This window comes from Penicillium waksmanii, assembly GCF_028829765.1.
Source record: "Penicillium waksmanii strain IBT 27052 chromosome Unknown utg000009l:1.0-4314994.0:1.0-4318279.0, whole genome shotgun sequence".
In the NCBI taxonomy this organism is placed as follows: domain Eukaryota; kingdom Fungi; phylum Ascomycota; class Eurotiomycetes; order Eurotiales; family Aspergillaceae; genus Penicillium; species Penicillium waksmanii.
The window spans coordinates 1,093,868-1,115,847 of NW_026643255.1; the positions used below are offsets into that span (position 1 = coordinate 1,093,868).

The 21,980-nt window shown below is 48.6% G+C and overlaps 5 protein-coding genes across 5 annotated transcripts; all 5 read right to left on the minus strand.

Moving 5' to 3' along the window:
* Positions 1-735: 735 nt before the first annotated feature.
* Positions 736-1,557, minus strand: N7481_010776 (uncharacterized protein; the record flags this gene model as incomplete). The annotated part of the gene is made up of 1 exon (XM_057269995.1): positions 736-1,557. The coding sequence occupies one exon, from the start codon at positions 1,555-1,557 to the stop codon at positions 736-738; it is 822 nt and encodes a 273-aa protein (XP_057117169.1).
* Positions 1,558-10,545: 8,988 nt separating this feature from the next.
* On the minus strand, positions 10,546-12,429 carry N7481_010777 (serine hydrolase domain-containing protein; the record flags this gene model as incomplete). Its single annotated transcript, XM_057269996.1, has 4 exons — positions 10,546-11,347; positions 11,405-11,666; positions 11,727-11,837; positions 11,910-12,429. The coding sequence occupies 4 exons, from the start codon at positions 12,427-12,429 to the stop codon at positions 10,546-10,548; spliced, it is 1,695 nt and encodes a 564-aa protein (XP_057117170.1).
* A 1,067-nt stretch (positions 12,430-13,496) lies between these two features.
* On the minus strand, positions 13,497-15,581 carry N7481_010778 (phosphoribosylaminoimidazolecarboxamide formyltransferase/IMP cyclohydrolase; the record flags this gene model as incomplete). Its single annotated transcript, XM_057269997.1, has 5 exons — positions 13,497-13,652; positions 13,728-13,787; positions 13,831-15,214; positions 15,332-15,458; positions 15,566-15,581. 5 exons carry the CDS (start codon positions 15,579-15,581, stop codon positions 13,497-13,499), a joined length of 1,743 nt encoding a protein of 580 aa, XP_057117171.1.
* Positions 15,582-16,308: 727 nt separating this feature from the next.
* On the minus strand, positions 16,309-17,509 carry N7481_010779 (INSIG family protein; the record flags this gene model as incomplete). Its single annotated transcript, XM_057269998.1, has 3 exons — positions 17,202-17,509; positions 16,745-17,179; positions 16,309-16,677 (listed from the first exon to the last, which is right to left on the minus strand). The coding sequence occupies exons 1-3, from the start codon at positions 17,481-17,483 to the stop codon at positions 16,309-16,311; spliced, it is 1,086 nt and encodes a 361-aa protein (XP_057117172.1). The 5' UTR covers positions 17,484-17,509.
* A 1,841-nt stretch (positions 17,510-19,350) lies between these two features.
* N7481_010780 (uncharacterized protein) lies at positions 19,351-21,683 on the minus strand (the record flags this gene model as incomplete). Its single annotated transcript, XM_057269999.1, has 3 exons — positions 19,351-20,531; positions 20,592-21,185; positions 21,251-21,683. 3 exons carry the CDS (start codon positions 21,681-21,683, stop codon positions 19,351-19,353), a joined length of 2,208 nt encoding a protein of 735 aa, XP_057117173.1.
* Between the last annotated feature and the right edge of the window lie 297 nt (positions 21,684-21,980).

The following is a 21,980-nucleotide window of genomic DNA, read 5'->3' on the forward strand; positions in this document are numbered from 1 at the left end:
GCCAACACCGCGTTATCTGGTTGGGCAGACCAGCAGGAGCCAACAGCCAGCAACCTACACTAGATCCACTAGGGCAATGCAGTCCGATCGACATCGATGGGTCACATGCACCGTTGAACCGGTGTGGTTGGCAGTTGGGGCATTGAGGGCAGTTGGGGCCAATGAGTTGGAAAAGGAGGAACTCTTGAACGAACTACGAATGTCGGTGGAATGCAAGACAGGCCCCGATTTAAACTGGTGTTTTACTAGGAGAGAGTGTGTTCTGTAGTATAATCTTTGTATTTTTTGTTTCTATGTACTTCGCACAGATCAGATGTGCCCGGTCGGGATTCAAATTCCATGTCCCTGTAAACCGTCTCAAAACCATACCCCTCTTCTGTTCGTGCGCTGCACTTGGGAGGGGGAGGGAGATCTGGTTCCCAATTTCCAGTGGGTAGTCCAAAAAAATATGAGATAAAGAAAAGATAGCAACAGATGGGACTATCGGTGTAGTCGTGAGATGAGATGTTCTGACTCCACTGGAGTCGAATGTATGTATGATGGTCCATTAATGCGGCCATTCCAAAACGCCGTGGTAGAAGAAAGAGGAGATGGTGTAATAAATAATAAGAGGTGTTGCTGAAAAGGATTCGCTTCGTCGTTCAAGCCATCAGGGTATCATAAATAGTTTCAAATCAAAAGCAAGAGTTCGTGGTATACAAGAGCAGAAACAAGATGCGTCATAGTCGGGCGAGATCAGTACGCCTCGATGATGGTGCTCTGTTCTTGTGAAACGTAGTACCCTGGCTCAAACAGATGAGGTGAATCCTGGTCGGCGGGGGCGAGAGGAATGGCCATAGTAGAGGGCTCCTTCTCGTCAAAGACTTCGAGAGTGGGTTGCGGTGGGGAGGGAGGGGTGGCCTCGTCCTCGGAGGAGTCGTCCACGTCGGCCAGCAGCTCGGGCGGCGACTGGCGCGAGGGAGATCGGGTTAGGCTGAGATCATCCAGGTCCTCCTCGTCATCATATTCAAAGTCGGAATCGGTCTCGTCGTCCTCCTCTTCCAACTCGGGGATGGAGAGGGGAGCCGGGGGCGAAGGAGCCCGGCGGCGAATTGGGGTGTTAATGACGAAGTCGTTCTCATCAAAGTCAGAATCGTCTTCGCTATCACTGTCACTGACTTCCGACTCCAGGTCGGAGGCATCCTCCGCATCCCAGTCCTCCTCGGGCTCTTCGACGACGGTCGAGGCCCATTGGATGTGTCGGGGTTCCTCCTTGGTGGCGCCGCGAACGGTCTGGTTAAACCAGCGTTCTTGGTCACGCTCGGCATCGGCGAGATCGAGCATCAGGCTGTCGAGGAGGTTGGCATGGCCAACCAGTAGGCGGAGATCGTGGTCAGCCCGCGAAGCCTCACGAGTGAGCTTCTTGCGGGCGGTATGAGCGAGGTAGTATGTTTGTGTGATGCTCATCTTCTTCTGTTGACGCTTCCGCTGGAGGGAGGCGAAGTATGGGGAGGCGGCGGAGGAGAAGGACGAATCCTTGGGGAGGGTAGTAGGAGTGGACACGGAAGAGACGTCCATGGCGGCAGTTGAGGTGCTTATGAGCTCAGATGGAAATGACTCGTTCTGCCAAGCTGGTGACTCAATACTGCGATCATCCAGTCACGACGCGGTTGGGGGAGGCGGTGTGGATAATGCAGGTTGGCTGGGTAGCGAAGATCAATCAATGTGATACTCGTAGTATCGTAGTATTGTTGAGGTCTGCTGGGGAAGGTCAAGCTTCAAATATAGAAAGGTTATAGTATAGCAGATGTTGTGTAGGTAGTAAGTAGTAAGTAGTAAGATCCACGAAGCAGCGGAGGGACAGGATGGTTATAAGCCAGGAAATAAAACGCAGATAATTATTTTCGCCCGCGTAGCCGTGCTAAGTCCGGGACCCGATCGGACGAAGATCCCCACCGATTTATGGATTTATGCGTGGATCCGAGCCCGAGCCCGCTGAATAATATTGGTGATTTTTGGATTTCTCATTTTTTGATTTTTAATTATTTATTTTTCCCTCTCTTTGGTTCAACTTCATTTTCCCCTTTTCGTCCAATTATGTTGCCAAGGTCTACCCCAGGGATATGCGTGTACACCGCTTCATTACTTACGACTAGTTAAGACAGTCTGTACAGAGTGCAGAGAGTACAAAATACTCTGGCACTCATCACAATCACAATTGCCCTTAATTCCCACTCCCATCTCCAAGATTCTAGATAATTCCGAGTAATCCATTAACTAATCCATAGTCATGAGTCACCCGGACCGGACCCTTTGAAATCCCCCCCCACTTTCCTCGGATGACCAATGCCGCTCCGCGGAGCAAAGAAATTTTACGACCGAACCGGCCGCTGTTTGCTCTTTTCTCCGATTATTCAACTGGTCACTTGTGTATGCTTTATGGTTTTAGGCTTTACGGATAACTCATCCTCGTACAATGATTTCCAATTCCTCTCAGTCAGCCGCTGATTTCCAATCCTAGGATCGTGTCGTGATCTACAAACTCCGTTTACCACAGCCACTCACCGTCTCCGGACATTCGGGCTTTAGTCTATCCGTGCGTAAGGTAGAGTGCGGCTGTAAATATGGGACAGCTTGGCAAGTCGCTGCATTTCCCCGGATTCACCCAGGCTGCGACATACCTGAGACGGCCCACGCTCCAACGCGTGGAAATGCCAATGTCCAAGGTAAAATGCCAATGCAATTGCGAATGCGGAGGCAACCCAATTCCCTCCTTCATCTCTGCCTGGCTCGGATCGCTAGGCTTCACGATAAGCCCGCTTCCATCTCATCCTTGCAGGGGACAACCCTGGGTAGGTGCAGCTGAGCTGAGATCAGCCTCTTCCCATTCGCGGATGGGGGCGGTGTCTCATTTAGGAATGCTCGTACTCTCTTCCCTTTCCAGCGGTGTATGATGAGGCCATGAGGCACACTATCTCCATGGCCGCCAAGCCAATCCCATTAGCATCCCTGCTGCGCCATCTTCATCAAGTGTTGTCTCCCTGGTTACGATTAGGCACTGACACTCGCACTCCATTGTCAGCACTGCAAAAGACGGTTCGAAGTGGACATGTCTCGCACTGAATCCCCATTTCAGCCTGACACTGCTAAACTTATCATTTCTTCGCGCCTAGCTTCCCCACTTGACCCAAATTCGCACCAGCCCTACGAAGGTAAACTAAAAAAGAAGAGAGAGAGAAAAAGGAAAGAATACGAATCTCCTCTTCCGGCGATAATCTCGTAAAGGAGTGGGCCAGGGTCCTCGGCGATACCGAATGCCGCTCCACTCGTCTCATTTTTCACGAACATGAAACAGTGGACCTTCAAACTGTAGATAGAGTAAACGACATCATTCAACGCTCCGGAATTACCAGCTGGGCGAGTTATGGTTCGCGATCGCGATCGCGACCGTAGAGAACCCTTGCAGAAGAATCCCTGGGTATCGTGCGGCCAGCCGGGGCCAGAATGATTAGGAATCAACGATCAAGTCGGAGCCAGCGCGCCGACGATAGCTAGCTAAGGTTTAACCAGTGAGGACCGACGACTAGCGCCTTTGAAGAACGTTAGAGAGTGCGATCCAGATATCGTCGCTCGGCGTGGACGTACCAACCCCCGAGCCGATCCACTCTGACAGCTCGATGATGTCAAGACCATGGCGTTGTTCGCCAAAGAGTACGGAGCATGCTCTGGGTGTTTATGATTGGTAAACATAAATACCTACTGCTGGGTATGATGATGACTGCATGAGACGCCTCTGGAGCAGTTGATTGGCGAGCTAGTAATTTAATGATCTCCAAGGCTTCCAAGGTTCTCTGCATCTTTGGGACGGAGAGCCCACAGGTGTACCAGGATATAGTAGGATGAAAATATATGTTTGTGCTCAAGGCATTATACTATTATTTTTACCCAAATTTGAAATTGTTCTCTATGAGGTAAGTGCTTGTGAGAGCTAGCATGTTCAATAAGCCCTGGAGATCAGTATGGCCCTGGGAGGTGGTGAGTAGTCGTTGACTCCCTGTGTACCCAGCCACGTGAATATATCTGGGGACACCAGCGTTCCGGTTCACGGAACCTGCCAACATGTGCCAGCGGGCCTATCTTACTAAGTTCATTATTTAAAATCTAGAAACCTACCATGGACTGGCGTTAAACTATTTCTCCGACCCCGCTAGATCGGAGATAAAATGTACAGGACAAGTCTGACTCACGCCCTGCACAAAAAAAAGGCGCGACCGGAACATCGGCATTTTCGCGATTTCCCTTTCGCTCACGGTCGGCGGCCGACAGCTCCGATGCCGACGCGGACTTCGTGGATCCGCGTGGAGTACCCGCCCATGCACAACTTTATGCCGCCCTCGGGTGATCATCGATCCTCGTCGATCTCGGCGCACCCCTGGTGATAAGAAGAGTACATACTAGTACTAGACACCTACTATGCGAAGATTATCTCGAAGGCTAGGGTGTTGTGCTACCAGTATCGGAACTACTGGTCCACCTGACTGGAGCTCGGTGATCAATTGCCTCTGCACCGTGCACTGTGCTTGTGTTTGTGCTTCTGTCCGTGCTTGTGCTTGTGCTTGTGCTTGTACCTGTACCTGTATGGGGTATCGCACCTATGGGTACCCACGCCTATAGCATCCGCGGTGCCGGATAGAAGGTCATGCGCTTCGAGATAAAATCCTGCAAGATCTCAGCCCCGTCGGAATGTCGTCAGCTGATACCCTGAAAAGCTTAGTGTGAAGCGCGGCGCGCCCTGTCTCCCCCGTCCGTATCCGAATGGATACACATCTTTGTGATCGGACTGGCCCATCCCGGCTTACCCCGGCCGACACCCGGAAATTTACGGTGAGGGTCCTATCTGATTTTTATGGGTGGCCCCAGTAACGACTTTATTGCGAAGAGCTAATCCTTTCTGGGATATGAGGCTCTAGATGGATTTGTAAGGGAAATGGGTGCTTTTATTCAAGCACGGACTCTACGATAAGTACTAGAGGATAAATAGTTCAGATAGTCTGTAGACTAAATTTTCACTTTGCTTTTTGAGACAGTAGCTGGGCATTGCCATATGTTCTTATGATTCGGAGTGATCGAGGTAGATTAGTTGGATTGTACAGTGGCGTTGCAAAAGTTTGAAATCCCTTGTTGACTGTTCTTGTCTCTGCTTTCTAATCGCAGACTAGTAGTTACTTAAGACGGAATAGTTTGGCCTATCTATTCCATCTTAGGTAGCTACTAGTTTCCCATTAGAGGGCGGTCAATACTGGTGGGCAAGATGGGGTTTCAAACTTTTGCAACGCTACTGTAGGTATCAGGTCCATGTGTAAGATATTGTGTTTGCTTGCTTTCATACTATATTGACCGTTCAAGAAGAAGTTCAGTAATCCTCTGAATAAAATATGAAACTTCAGAGAAAGGGGGATCCCCGAGTCATGACTTTGAATTTATTTGCTTTTTCCTACTTTGCGATGATAACGTGCTTGGTATGTCTCGTTTCAGCCGTCTGTTCAACGTTTATCACTCTCAATCATGAACCATGAGTCTGGGCGTTCGATCAATAAATTATCCATGGTGTATACCTATATAATACTAATAAGATTTTTTACATTTGGCTCTTGTACATGAATCTACCATGATAATTTCAATTGCTCCCAAGTAATTTGTCCGATGGGAAAAAAGTCGATCCGGGGCTTTCTGCTATCACGATTTTGACCCATTGTACGAATAGTTTTTTGACATTTGAAGGGGAAATAAATAACATACCTGCATAATCTGAGGGAATCTGGTAGAGACATAGTATACCGAATCCGTATTTGTAGTTGTTCGTAGCGCTGTTCGGCTCGGATGTAAGATCGATTTAGCCCTAACTATACTCAGAACACTGGATGTACAGACAGAGGCCAAAGAGATTTCTATTAATCCGGAGAATAGTTACTCCGAAGAAAACCACCAATTAGCGCACTACACAACTTCCGCTCGGGCTTCCAAGTTCCACAACAGATCCACCGCAGGTATCCACCACACACTCCTTGATTCTCCAGTTTTATGAGACAAATCGGAGGCCATCATTCATCTTCCATCCAGCATGTTAGCTCAGGGGAAGAGCGCCGGGCTCATAACCCGGAGGACCCTGGATCGAAACCAGGACATGCTATCGTATCAGATTGACCGAGATTGTCTCGGTTCCCTTTTTTGCTCATGACCCGGAGGATGATAAATAGTGCTCAGGACTGCGGTTTTATTAGCCTACACTGCTTTGTGGCCTTGATGGTCTTTTTTATGTTTGTCCTTTGATAATAGCAGTATTTGATAGTAGCTATTACTCTGAGGGTTTTTCCCTCCATTATTATCGATTTCATCCTTTTTGATCCGCTCCCGTCACTAGTAATGTAATCCTGGTTGATACTAGCAGAAAATAACGTAATTCCCACATGACCGGGTCACCCTGTTGAGCGGGTCACTCCAAAACATCATACTAAATGCAATATTTCAGAGATTCAAATTTCAACGTTGAAGACTAATTATATAATCTCATGGTACCTTGGTATTAAACATATCCTATTAGATATTTTCGTAAGCTTGAGGAATATTTTAGGGTGAGATTGTATAGATATATTTATATATATCGCTCGATCGGAGCGTATTTTTGGTAACACTGGTAAATAGTTATATTCGAAATATACAAGCTACTCTATACTAGTTCTTGTATAAGGATACCATAGTATATTAAGAATCAAGCAAAATTATCTTCGGGTTGTTGATATATCATAACTTGAAAAATTGTATTTAGTATGGCGTTTTGGGGTGACCCGCTCAACAGGGTGACCCGATCATGCGGGAATTAACTACGTTAACGGCTTAGGTATTACTAAGCATACATTACTGCCTCCGACAGTTTCCGCTCGGGCTTCCAAGTTCCACAGCAGATCCACCGCAGGTATCCACCACACACTCCTTGATTCTCCAGTTTTATCAGACAAATCGGAGGCGATCATTCATCTTCCATCCAGCATGTTAGCTCAGGGGAAGAGCGCCGGGCTCATAACCCGGAGGACCCTGGATCGAAACCAGGACATGCTATAATACCAGATTGACCGAGCTTGTCTCGGTTCTATTTTTTCGAGTATCTCGGTTCCTTTTTTTGACCTCCTGAAGGACCCTGAACGGATATACTATCTTTTTTTTTTTTTTTCTTTTGGATCTGAACGAGCTGACTCGATTGATATGCTATTGTTTTCCTATAAGACGTCCCTGCATAAACCAGGACAGATCTTTTTTTTTTCGTTGATCTTGGAACAAACTGAGTCATCACCGGAGGGCCTTTATGTCACATGACCAAATGTGTACCACACGTATCTCGATCTAATGAATTATATGATCCATAATAAACAACAACCAGGTCTCTGGATCGAAAATCCCGAAGCCAGGAAATACTATCATTTTTTCTCTCTCTTTAGGGCCTCTATCAATTTGCAGCGTAAACCAACCAACTAACTGACTACCATTGAGAGAATAGCTTTCTGATTACAGACAGCCTCTTGAGGTTAGTCAGTCTAAACATTTGGTCTACCAGATCAAATAAAATGTAAACATTCCTTTTCCTCTTTCTGTCAGAAGCCCTTATGGTAAATTGTCGTCTTGAAACTCTTGACGGAATAAATAGCGTTCCAGAACATCCACAAGAGAATTCAAATTTTTAACATTACATTCCCCTAATGTAATAAGCCAACAATGGAAATACCTAGCCGACTAACAGGATTATTTGGTACGGCCCAAGCAACATAGGGATACGGATGCGTTGTCGGGACTAAGTGATATTTGAGAACGACCTCGTCGCCATCTTCAAGGTTGAGCCCAAACTGGAGTGCGATGGTGAATCTAAACCCCCCCGGCCCGGACTTTTGTTTGGTAATCTCCATGCTTTCCGGGGTAAACTGTGACAGCTACTTTGACCCCGTCGAGATATTCCTCAGCGGCCTTAGACTTTTTTTATACTATGGGTTTGCTGCGGGTTTGAGATGCGCTTCTTATGAAAATCCCACCAGTATTTCTGATTACTGGGTCAAGTGAGTTTCGTATGTTGTTAAATGCATCTCTAGCGTGCTCCGTCCATTTACGAATCATTAAAGCAAATAATCCTGTTGCTTCTGCAAAAGCAAAACCTAAAATTGTTAAGTCCTGAGATGCAAGGTACTGTTGAAAGATCAATCTGCCGCCGATTGCCTCCATTATAGCTTGGTTTCCCTTTGTGTCTGCGAATCCTTGCCATGACGTAAGAAAAACATTGAGATGATTTTCTGACCACATAAGGCTAGCGTTCCCGGAAGCCAAGGGCTCAAGTGGAGGGGTTAGTGTCTGAAAAATCAGGCACATCAAAATCTCTACAAGGTTTAGAACAAGTTGTGTTTGGGGGCATAAGAGAGTAATAATAGTTAGCAGTATCACAAAAGATGACTTGGTATCAGGGTTCCCGCACTGCATAGTATAGACCCATGTCTTTCCATCAATACGCTAATCAACATGGATCTGGTTCAAAATGTCAAGTGGTACCTATTTCAAGATCATAGCCTCCTTCATCTCCGCCTCATTTGGAATGGGCTCTGAGGTACGACGTCGGCATTTTGCGAACAGATGGTTGCTTTGCCTCCTGCAATACCTCAAGGTTTTGCCCGAAATCACCACAGGTCCAGCATAATCTGCAGAGAAATTCCTCGTATTTCCGATTCGGCATCTGCAGCCCTCATAATCAAAGGGAATTATGAGTGCAAAAGACGAAGCAGGACGCTGGCTATAGGTAATTTTGGCGATACTGGGTTGAGTAGATCTGAAATTATAACCAGTGATAGACAGAGAAATATATGACGACACTCAGATAGAAGCAATAAATACTATATTAGGGATCAGAGACTGTGTGAGTAGCGTATAGGTGAGGAACAGATGACTTAACATGGTGCCTGTGGGGTCTCGACGGCTCTACGGCCAGGATTATCTACAACGAGATACGTCGAGTGAGTACTCCTTGGCTTGACTATGGCCTTTTTGAAGGGTAGAGAATGAAAGTGAGTATTTAAAGTGGAGATGGGAGAGGCAGTGGAAGCACTGGTAGTAGAGGTCCTCTGGGTTATGAGGAGGAGATCAGAAATTATGTGATCATAATTGGCGCAGATTCCGTAGTTTGTTCTACATACTTTGATGCAGCGCGCCTAAGTTACTGTCATTTATTGGTCATGTGATCAATTAATTCAAAATATCGTACCTCTTACAGCGGCGTCGTAAAAGTTTGAAATCTCCTATTGCCCACCATTATTGACCGAGACTAGTATCTACCCAAGAGGAATAAATTGGCCTATCTGTTCCATCTTAGGTAGCTACTAGTCAGCCCTTAGAAGGCGGAGATGAGGGCGGCCAACAAGGGGTTTCAATTCTGCAACGCGCGTAGAGGAGACAAAAGAAAAAAAATGATAGCATATCCTGGTTAACCTAGGGACATGTGGGCCCTAAGAATAAATAAATAACAGCATATCCATTGATTTAGCCATTTAGTGGCGGGAGCAGACCAAATGGGATGAAATCGATAATGATGATGATGGAGGGAAAAACCCTCATAGCAATAGCTTCCACCAAATACTGCTACTATCAAAGAACAAACACAAAAAGACCATCAAGGCCACAAAACAGTGTGGGCTAACAAAGCCGTAGGCCTAAGGCCTCTCAGGCCTCAGCACCATTTATCATCCTCCGGACCATAAGCAAAAAAAAGCAACCGAGATACTCTCGCTCGATCTGGTATGATAGCATGTCCTGGTTTCGATCCAGGGTCCTCCGGGTTATGAGCCCGGCGCTCTTCCCCTGAGCTAACATGCTGGATGGAAGATGAATGGTGGCCTCCGATTTGTCTAATAAAACTGGAGAATCAAGGAGTGTGTGGTGGATATCTGTGGTGGATCTATCTGTTGTGGAACTTGGAAGCCCGAGCGGAAATCGTCGGAGGAGTAATGTATGCTTAGTAATAACTAAGCTGTCTCTTCTGCTATCAACCAGGATTATATTAGTAGTGACGGGAGCGGATCAAAGAGGATTAAATCGATGATGATGGAGGGAAAATCCCCCAGAGCAATAGCTACCACTAAATACTACTATCAAAGGACAAACGCAACATGAAAGCCACAAAGCCGCAGGCCCGAGGCCCTGGGGCCTCGGCAGCTAGTGTGGTACTCGCAGCGGTATCTGGATATATACTAGTAGTATCTAGGGATCTGTCTACTACTACTACACGTCGTCGTCGTCGTAGTAGTAGTAGTAGTAGTACAATCTCGTCTTCATTAGTCGTTTCCCGGAGAATAAGTGGGATGGCAGAGATATCGCAATTTTCATTTTCATTTTCATTCATTTACTCGCGTATGCACTGCATTTAAATAACTAATTAAAGACTGACATACAATCTCTCTGTCAAATTGGCACATCTCTCCCGAGCCTCACGTCGTCGAACCAATATAAAGGAAATTCAGCTTCGCTTTGAATTTCGACAGCTCATGCACTAGTCCTATATTGTCTCTGCAAGTCGATACGTAACACCCGAGGCGATACACTAGTAGCACTCAGATTTTCATCCAACGTAAAGACAAATTCATCCAGACCAACACCCCCATATATGTACGAGTCAACAGTGACCCAGGTAATGCAGGAACCAGTAAAAGGTCCAATAGGCGCCAAACCCAGATCTGGCGGAATCAACGCCCGGAACGAGATATTCCCAGGAGTCTCGAGACCGGTGGGGTATAACCGAATGGTGATTTGAGAAGTATCATTCGCGCCGCGTAATGTCGCAAGTGATTGAAACATATCCGTCGAGTTACTGGTCCAATTGGTGACTCTCAGACCGGGCCCGCCGTCCGTGATAATTGAAATGGAAGAATTGACCACCCCGTTAGGCGCCGAGTAAGCCCCTGCGAATCGGACGCGCGCTTGATCCTTGGCGATGTACTCTAGTGCAGGCAGTATGGTTTGTGCCACTAGGTCGGCAACCATTGCAACGACAGCGTGGCCGCCGGTACCTGCGACAAGAATTGTGAAGCCAACACCATGGTCTGGAGATAATGCAAGGATTGAAGAATAGGTCCCGATATCTCCGGACTTTGTGTAGAGGTCAATTAAGCGGGGCGCGGGAAAAGATATAATTTCCCACGGGGCTCCGACTGCGTAGGCGAGGGAAGATGTGTGAGAATGAGGTTTCATCCATCGTCTTGTTGTGAGAGGATCTGTAAGGGTGCTGTTCAGAATTGCACGGCCAAGAGCTGCCATGTCATTGGCAGAGGAGTAAATTCCACCAGCTCTATGGAGTGTTAGATTTGAAGATCTTCTAGATAGTTATGGATATAAGCCCACTTACGGGTTCTCATCACCCAAATCCATATTCCAGAAATTTGAACCTTGGCCTTGTGGAATGACTCCAAGTGACGGGCTCGGTGCGGTGTAGAAAGTGTGACTGAGGTTTAGGGCTCCCACGATCTGACTCTCAAAAAGGTTCTCAAAAGTATCATTTTTTATTGTCTCTAGAGCATATCCGAGAATCTGAAATGCAGCATTCGAATATACCGGGGTCGCAGATATGGGAAACGTAGGATGCCTTTGGAGAAGTCCGGTAAAGAACTCTGTTATGGAAGATTGTTAGCATGGATAAAACGAAACGATCCAGGACATCGATAACATACGTGTCCTATTACAAGGTACAGGATTTCCGCAAGGTGGTACTTCATCCGGTTGTAGCACCGGAAATCCCATTTGGGTCATTGACGGGTTCCCTGCAAGATCAAGGACGCCATCTGAAAGAGACCGACGATTAGCAGCAGAATTTCTCGAAGGATGTCTCAATTTGGAAAGAAAAAGGCACCTACAGTCTCTCCCAACGCCAGCTAAGTGACTCGCCAACTCCCCAACCGTCACATTCGCCCATTGCACGGAATTAATTGCATCACCCGAGACGGCTGATTGCAACTCAGGGACGTATTTCACAATTGGATCCGAAAGTGTATCCATGCCCGCCTCCGCAAGGAACAGATACATAGCCCATAGCTTAGAAACGCTTCCAACGCGAAACACGGAGTTTTGATCAACATGACTAACACCCAAGTTGGTATCGAGATTGTCAGCTGTATATGACCATTGAAATAATGGGCTGTCATTGAATGTATCGAAGGCCTGAACAGCGATGGAGTTTGTAGATCCATTAGCAGCTTTGAAAATTGGCTCGAGAAGAGCAGAAAGCTTCTTTCCCGCCGTATCAAGACGTTTGTTTGTTGAGCTTGGCGTAGGCCATGGAAAGGCGGGCCCAACTAGAGGACAGGGACTTGGGGCTGCTAATACATCGGCGAAGAAGACAGCCCCAAGTATCAATAGTGGTGAAAATAGCTTCATTATAATATGCATCCAGCCTTGAACAGGTGGATAGACTTTTGGGTTGCTATTTAAGAGTGCCGTGGTCACTCATAATTAAATAAACTCTCTGGCCTTTTGATCGCTCCTACCATGGTATTCGTTGTGGCTTTATTCTTCCGGTGTGTGAGGCTTTGGGGGTTACTAAACCATTCGTGTATTACCTGGACTACTAGGAATGTAGTAAGTCTCGGCTAGTATTTATATGGCTAGCGTGAGTCTGTATGCATATAAATTGGCTTTATTTGGGGCTATAGGTGTGGAGAGGGATAGTATGATTGGTCTAAACATTAAAGTTGGCAAGTAAAGAATGGGCTTCATTTGCGCCGAGCCAATAGACCTATACCCATTGACCTGTAAGAATTCCAACACAAGTTAACATACGAAAAGCATCATTTTCATTTGAAACATAGGAATCTAAGTCAAATTGAAATTGACTTGAGCATTTGTATCGCAACTATCCAAGGTCTAACTTGTTTACCCTCCCTTCATTCCGTATTATAAGAGGCAAGGGATTTGCCCTTCCGGATTTTGCTGAATACTTGGCCCTGAATACTACCCTACTCAGTCTTTTCTCACCATTGTTTCTTGTGCACTGCGCATGCCATTCTCCGTATCACAGAGGACGTTTACCCGAAGTCCAAGGCTTTGTGCGGCCATGGTTCAATCATTATTCTGGTCCTAGTAATTTGTGCAACAAGGGTCAGTTGGGACTTAAAAACCTTAATTGTCCTCATGATAACAAAAACCACGTCCGATTCGTGTTAAATTAAGAGACCTGTGGTGGATCCCGTTATATTAGCTTCGCAAAAAGTGTTTTAACGTTGTCTTCCGAGTCAGTTTAACGAAGAACGGAGGGGGAAGTGCTGAGAGAGCCAAGGGTAGAGGTTGAAAAAAGGGAAGGGATAAATAAGATTGGCCAGAAATTATCAAGAACATATGTGAATTTCTATTTAATAAACAAGAAAGCTATCATCATCATAAACTAAGTATCTTTTTTTTTGAACCGAAATGCGTTCGAATTATTATTCCAAATCCGCAATGAACATTTAGTGGTGGAAAAGGCGGACACCCTGTTCCACGAAAGTGATGCCAAGCTTCTCAGCAGTCTCGAAGACAGGGGTATCGTTTTGGCTACCAGTAGGGGCAGCAATGTACTTAACACCAGAGCGGGCAGCGCGGAAGACGTTGTCGATGAAGGGGAACTGAAGATATCACGGTTAGCACTGCATATCTAAAAAAAATGCATAAAAGCCTGAAACGGCGATGGGAGAACTTACGAAAGCATCAGACGAAACAGCAACCTCACTGAGCTTCTGGAGCCAGGCCTCGCGCTCCTCCTGGGTGAAGGGAGCGGGGACCTCCTCAAAGACACGCTCGTACTCGACGGTCTCGGCCTCGCTGCGGGGGGGTCTGGCCAGAGCAGAGCAGGTCGATGGCGTTGCTCTTGTCGGCACGCTTGGTACCCTGCTTCCACTTGATGTTGATGACACGGTCGTGGAAGCGCATCCACCAGTTGTCGGCCTTGTCACCGGCCAGACGGGTGCAGTGGATACGGCTTTGCTGGCCAGCACCCAGACCGACGATTTGACCGTTCAGGGCGTAGCAGACCGAGTTGGACTGAGTGTACTTCAGGGCGATAGTAGCCACAGTCAGGTCACGCAGAGCAGCCTCGGGAAGGGCAGCGGAGCCCTTAGGGGTGATGATGTTGCCAAAGGTCTTGCTGGGGGAGATGACAACATCGTTGCGGTGCTGAGTGAGCTGCACACCGTACAGAGTGCGGTTCTCCTCAGGAGCGGGAGTGTAGTCCTCATCCATCTGCAGAACAAGGTACTTGCCGCCCTTCTTCTTGGACAGGATAGCGAGAGCCTCGGGCTCATATCCGGCAGCGATGACACCGTCGGAGACCTCACGAGAGATGATCTTGGCAGTGGGGGTATCGACGATGTCGCTCAGGGCGAGAATATCACCGAAGCTGGACATGCGGTCAGCACCGCGGGCACGGGCATAGGCCTGAGCAAGACCGGAGGACTCAATGTCCTTGATGTCATCAACCATGTAGACCTTGCGCTCCTTCTCGTTCAGAGGAACACCAATTGCAGCACCGGCGGGAGAGACGTGCTTGAAGCTGGCAGCGGCGGGGAAGCCAAGAGCCTGCTTGAGCTCCTTGACCAAGGGCCAGGCGTTGAGAGCATCGAGCAGGTTAACGTAGCCAGGTGAGCCGTTCAGGACCTTGAAAGGCAGCTTGCCTTGGGGCATGAAGGCGGAGGCGGGCTTCTGGTGGGGGTTGGTGCCGTAGCGGAGGGAGAGCTGCGAAACACCGTTGCCGGCGTACTCCTTGCGGAAGAAGCCTGAGATGGCCGAGTCGTAGTCGGCAGTCTGCTCGAAGGCCTTGAGGGCATACAGCTTGCGGCTGGGCTCGGTGATCTCACCAGCCTCAAGCTCCTTGAGGAACTCAGGGTAGTCGTTGGGATCGGACAGAATGGTGACACGCTTGTGGTTCTTGGCCGCGGCACGCAGCAGAGTGACACCGCCAATATCAACCTCTTCGACAGCCTCATCGATGGTGACGTTGACCTTGGCGACGGTCTCCTTGAAGGGGTACAGGTTGCAAACGACGAAGTCTACCTTGGAGATGTTCTGCTCAGCAAGGTCCTTCTCATCGGATTCGATGTCACGGGCGAGGATACCGCCGTGGACGGCGGGGTGGAGGGTCTTGACGCGGCCACCTAGCATCTCGGGGGCGTGGGTGATGGCAGAGACGTCCCTGCAAAGCAATTGTTAGCATTTAATGCCGACCACAGACTATCAAAAGCCACTTTGGTGCTTATGAAAATGCCTCTTCCCATATTTGAATGGTAATGACGTCTTTAGAGGGACTTACTCGACAGGGAAGCCGGCCTCACGGATCATCTTGGCGGTACCGCCAGAGGCAAGAAGACGGACCTTCTGCTGGACCAGGCCCTTGGCCAGGTCGAGCAGTCCAGTCTTGTCATAGACGGAGATGATAGCTGTTGGGGAGGGAAACAAGAGAGCATCAGCATCGTGTTTGAGCGGGAACCCCAGACTATTGTGCAGTAGTTTGGGGAAGTGACATCGAGGCTAAGAGGTGCCTTACCGGACTTCTGAGACATGATGTCGACACTGAGGGTAATTAGCATACAGAAATATCAAGCGGGGGTTTCAATTGATGATACAATTGAAGTTGGGGTGCACATACCTGAATCCAAATAGCAACGGGGGTACAGCTGAAGTGAAGAAAAGAAATAATTCTGTCCCGCTGGAGGGGCTTTTGGCCGCAATCGGCGCGGGGGTGGTGGGTTGCTAGCCGCCACGAATTTCAGGCAAGTTACTCAAGCTAGTAAACGATGACTCAGCAGTCACATGACACAGCGGTTCAAAAGGTTTTCGCGGGCGCGCGCATTTCCTCTTTTCTTTTTTTTTCTTCATGAACAACGCAAAATAATCACATTCTTCTCAAAAAGCGTTCCGCTGAGGATCCGTCCTAGGAAGCCAGGAAATCGTCATAGAGAATGGAGACCGAGTGTGCAAGTCACACAGAGTCGATCTTGGGTGCAGTATCTGCCTGACCATCGTGTCAAATGGCAGGAACTGCAATGATTGACACTACAATCCTTTTTGGAAACACAAAATGCTCTTTAATGTTGGGAGTGGAACAAATCAGAATTTTAAAGACCCGTAGCCTCCTATTTTATTTTATTACAATTCTATTCAATGAAGAAATCTCTGTATAAAGATTTGATTTCAAATTACAAGTTCTGATAATAATGTTCCTCCTTATTCCAAAATATTGTCCTGGACTTTGATGTGATCGATACATTCCCTTGTGCACTGTTTGCTTCAAGGCTTCAGGGTATCTTTGCTTCCAGCTCCGATTGCCAGCTGGCGACCAATGTTTCCGAAGCAGACGCATGCGCAGAAAATGACGCTGGCAACCCAGGTGCGAACCGCAATGCTCTCCTGCGTGACTCCAGCTCCGAGGGTGTTCTCCCATCCAGTCCCATTCAGTAGCGAAGAGCCCACCGAGGGCCCAGTAGAGGCAGGGATCAGTTCAGGCTTGAGGCCCAAAACAGCACTCATCCCGGTCACACCAACAAATGTCGACAGGAGGAAGCCAGTGGAAGTTCGGTCGATGAGGTACCAGAGGACAGGGTTTGCCAGGGCGAGGGTCATCGAAGCTTGTGTAGTGGATTCCCAGGGAAGTCGTCGCTTTGAAAAAAAACCAAAAACATTAGCAAAGAGCTACTGGAGACATTCAGGAAAAGTTCGGACATACCATGGCAAAGGCGATACCGACGAAGGCTCCAACACTTCGTGCCACAGTTACCCAAGACGGGGTACGCTCTTGGTCATTATCCTCATTGCGCGCACGCTTGGACTTGTCGGCATCTTCGAGCTCGCGTTCACGCCAGCTGTCCAGCCAAGGCAAAACATTGCCCAAAGCGATGCCTGCCAACCCCCAGAATCCGAGATATTGCCATGAGTCGTAGTAGTGGACATTCTCCAGCTTCACGGGTGTGATCCAGTGATTGTCATGCAGATTAATGGTGATCACCCCGTAAACAATACCGAATCCAAACAGTAGCGCACTGCTCAGCGCCTGGGGCAGAATCACTCCGCGAAACATCCCATGGCTGAGTCGCGAACGCGTACGTCGCAGTGCAAACTCACGGGGCTCTGTGGCGGTTTTCACAGCCGCCTGTTGCGAGGGCTCGGGGGGGATATTCGGAGACAGGTGTGTGGGCTTCTGTGCCCCAAGGGCTGGACTCATCCCGATAGCTATCGAATGCGGTGGGCTTATAAATGCCGTAGAGGGTCGAGGAGGTCAGATTCAGGATTGAGCCGGTACGGCTAACGCTGGTCGAGTTCGATTCGCCATCTTGGAGGTTGGGGCTCAGCAAGTCCGAGTTGGATGCTTCGGCGGGTGTTGCGGGCTCGGAGGACTCATTGGATGCAGGGGTCACGTCAAACATGCGGCGGGGACGTGGCCGCAAGATGCGAGGTGAATCCACCATCGTGTACTGGTGAATATAGTCGCGTCCTAGAGAATGGATTGTTGGTCAAGAATTCTCGACAAGTCGATAGCCAGACTGATAGGAGGCACAGCGAGAAATGGGATTCTATCGGAGGGATGAGGGAAGAGGCATGAGATGTCTTACACAGGTGGAACTTGAAGGAGAAAGGATCCAGAGGTAAGAAGACTTGCAAGGTGATCGATTGAGTGTTGGGCAGAAAGCTGCAAAGATGGCGCCAGAGAAAAAGTGTTGGGGAGGAGAGAAGACGTCAGAGCGGGAGGAAAGTGGTCCGCGGCGAACTTTTGACTCTGACAAACTCCTTATGAATGCCCCCGCTGCCGTTGGCCACTCCTCACGTACCTCTTTAGGGGCTCTTTGCCTTTTTTAGTTTGGACCTCCCCTTGACGAGTAGCCTGGGCGCTTGCACTTGAGACTGGCTGATCCCGAAGGCTGTGGGGCTACTACATTTCATGACTTCACTGAATCCACAGAGCTATCGGTGAATCGGTGGATGATCCCCAGAGACCCTTAGCCAACCCCCTCCAATTCTCGGTATGTACATCTCCCACATACTGGAGATTGGAGGGGGCAATACACAGAACAGAGGTCATCAGGACATGAATGACGGGGAAATAAGAGGCGAAGATGAGGGGCCGTCACATGCAATGAAGGTCAGTCATGCAGCTGCAGCTATACGATGTCACTGTGGGGGAGACAAGACACGGCCCAGTGGCATCATACGTGTCCTTTGCTGCAGTGGATATAATTGAGAACCCCGCAGGTCTCTGGGGGGAGGGAAACAAAAGCATCCATCAGATATGCGCGGGACTTTTGTCTCCATCACCAGGAGTGTGAGTGGGCTGTGGCCGGTTGCTAATTCCAGCTTCACCACCACCTTGACCAGTTTAAAAGAGCATATCGAACAAACAATTCGGTTTGGAAGGAGCTCTGCGACATAAAAATGTTTCAACGCTGCCCAAGCTACTAGTACGGTCTTGAATCGTACCAAAGTTGTGGACATATGATGTCGGCTAGGAGAGTTCCGTATCCCATGTAATGGTAGGCCCTATCGTTTTAACACTGAGAGAAAAAGATCAACTAGAGCTTCGACTTGAAAATAAATCCTTACACTGCTACAAGAATACCTTTCAGTCAGATGAGCTTCGATTGAGACTAGCAGCTCGGCCATCGTAGTACTGTAGTTCATTTGATATCCGACGTGAACTCGTTCGAATTTAGATTTCGGCCGATTTCAACCCTATGCTATCAACAATAGAAAGTGAACAGCGACCATTTCTTTACAATAGTGTTGTGTAGAGATGGGATTGCTAGCAGATTGTGGTGATATACAAATACTCTCGTATTTATCTTAATAGTTATCAAGTCGTATCAAATTATAGTAATTATAAAATCCTCAAAACATACTAGTGCGGGGCTAATTCGGTCAATTCTCCTAAACAAATAATCCATGATGGCTTCCGATTTATAAATACGCTACAACTTCGACATGTGCCCTGGCCAGACCCTGGTTATATCTGAGGTAATAACAAGCCCGACTGAATGCTCCATCCTCGGTCTCTCGATTCTGTATCAGATAAAAAGATACTAGCTTTGAGGTATTGGGAGAAAAGTGACAAGCTGTCGGTGAATTCACAGATGCTGTCATTCATAGATGAAAGCACAAGATAGAGAAAAAAAAAACATAGGAGAATACATATCAAGGGCACCATCATCGCCCAAAGAGTGTACAGTCCAGCACAAATATCGAAAGCCCCCAGTTACCTAGAAATTCACAATCCATGGGTTCGTCCAGCAATATTATCTCATGAAACAAATAGAAAAAGAAAACGCCAATTTCCGAGTGGATTTATTCCTCCATCGCCTCGTCTCCGTCTTCGCGTCGTTCAGCTGCCCCTGACGGCACAGGGGACGAACTCTCGTGGCGTGCGTAGCCGTTAGGCCCGTCATAGGTGGACAGGTTCTCATCCTCGTCCCCATCATCATCTGCAGATTCATCAGAAGAATCGCCATCGTCTCCAGCACGAGGGGCACCGTCTTCATCGGCAGAACCCTCACCTAGAAGTTCACGGTCCAAATCATCCAACTCTCCTTCCACCTCTCCGTTGTCGGGGTACCAAGACGGCGTGTCCGCAGCGGAGGCAGCACCAGCCACGCCAGAGGGGCGGCTGCGACCACCCTTCAAGCGTCCTGTGGCCGTCTTTTTGCCTGTTCCGGGCGCGGCCCCAGTTCCAGTAGACTTTCGCTTGGAAGCAGCACCACCACGCGCAGGGCGTGCGCGAGCTCGGTTGCTTGCAGCTCGGACATCTGCCTCCATGGCAGCTTTAGCTATCTGCCGCTCCTCGCGCTCTTTCAGGCGGTCTTTCCTCGGACCGTTGGCATCCTCGTAGTCCCAACGATCAAGTCGCCGAGCTGCTTTTCGAACCACGGAGAGGAAGAAACTAGCGCACTCGCCGTAGTCGTCTTCTTCATTGGGATTGGGAAGAAGACCACCTTTGCCCCAGGAGGTCTCTTCATCTTCGGTGTCGTAACCCTCCGGTAGCCCCTGCACCAGGCGTCCGTATCGGACAAAAGGGGTTTCGGCATTGCGCTTAGAACGAAGCATGCGGTATGAGGTAGCCCTCCGCTTAGCCAATAGATATTCAATGCGTTGACGACGGTTTTGCTCAACCGCAATTTGGTGCTGTGTAAGGGGACGTGGCCGACGGCCTGGAGCCTGTGAAAGTGAAGGCTCGGCAATGAAACGGTTCAATACCGGATGGTTAGAACCCGGAGGAGCAGGCGAAGCATCAGGGGTGTGATCCATTCTTGTCTTCAAAATTAGTCGTTGCTGGCCGACAGCTCGGTTGAGAGATGATTCCCGCTTTGCCTGCTTGTTGCGTGGCCGAGAGGAGTTTCCGGGGGTCAACTCATCATCCTCGTCATCCAGACTGCGCTTCGCAGAAGGATGGAGAGGTGTAGACATGGCAGAGCCTCGACCTCCTAAACCAGAGTAGTCTCCCGCAAAAGAGTCTTCATCCAGACCGAAATCTATTGCGGAAAAAGCGAGTTAGTAAAGGTACCAAACGCAATGCATGCATAATATCGTACCCTTCTTCTGACGTTTTGGTACTCGGGGAAGTGGTTCTTCATCCTCCAAAATACGCTTTCGTTCGAGCCTTTTAGATTCCCCATACTCCAGTTCCTCTGGAGTGTCAATGTTTTCCTCATTCGCCTGCTCCTCTGTTAAGCTCTCGAAAGCGGGAACCTTCAGAGGCAAGCCGTCAGCACCGTCTCCTTCTAGACCGGGACCAAACGGATTGTTCAAAGCGGCTTCACGGCTGAAATCGCTCTCCAGATACCACCACATCAACCACAGGAAAGCCCTAGCACGGCTTTCGCTACTCAGTGTGGATCGCATGACCAAATCGAAGAAATCGCGCGGAGGGAAGAAATGCGTTTCCGAGACTTTAGGGGCATATTGTGCCAGGACAAAGATAAGGTTGACAGGGTTCGTTCGGGGCCCATTCAGCTGCTTGATCTTTTCCAAAGTGTTTGGCTGATCGACATCCTCGGAGGCGCCCTTAAGGATGGATTTTAAACGCGGAGCATCCTGCAGTTGCTTATAGGCATTGGAGTCCTGGTGAGCCTGGAGGGAAGGGATGGAGTGGTAGGTTCGTAATTGAGCACGCATTTCGGGGAAAACTGTAATGTAGAAAAGACGAAGTGGTTAGTAGTGCGACAAATCCAGGGAGAATGGAGGAATTCACAGTTAAGAGTTGTGTTCATGCGACCAAAATTCACCAGCAGGCACACCATCGCCATGCTGATAGCCGCGGGCTTATCATTTTGTAGTTTGTCCTTCAAGATCTTACTTGTCTTGCTGCTCCTCGCCATCGCGTCGATGTAGATGTCGGCAAAGTCCATCTTCTTCTCTCCGTCGGGGTATCGCGTGAAGACGGGGGTCTTGTCTTCGAAGACGAGTTTGAGGAATTGGTATTGGATATCTTTTCGCCAGAGGGGGATACCATCCTCCTTTTTCAAATGTCGAATCTTGTTTCCAGAGTAGACGGAACCAATCGTACCATTTGCCTGGCGTCTTGTACCGACCGTCGCGCTGGCCGTTGAGCCGTGTGCATGGTCGTCTGCTACTTCGGAAGCAGCAAAGGATTCATCCATTGCCGGGGTTTCGACCTCGGCCATATTGAGTGTGGATGACAATCAAGGGAGTCGCTTTGTGTGTGGTTGTGAAAGCTCCTGAGATCCGGGGGAAAACGATGTCGGGGGCAGTGACGGCGCCCCTAAATGGAAGGCGACCAAGAAAGGATGGATGAGGAAGATGGACGGGTCGGGGGTCGAAGAGTGAAGGGTGAAGGAGGGGAAAGGATAAGCGAGGAGAGGATTGGATAGGGTGAAGAGGAAGAGGAAAAGCCGGAAGGGACGAAGCCGCAATTGTGAACTTTAGCCTGCGGGAGTGATAGCTACCCGCATCTGGGAGGC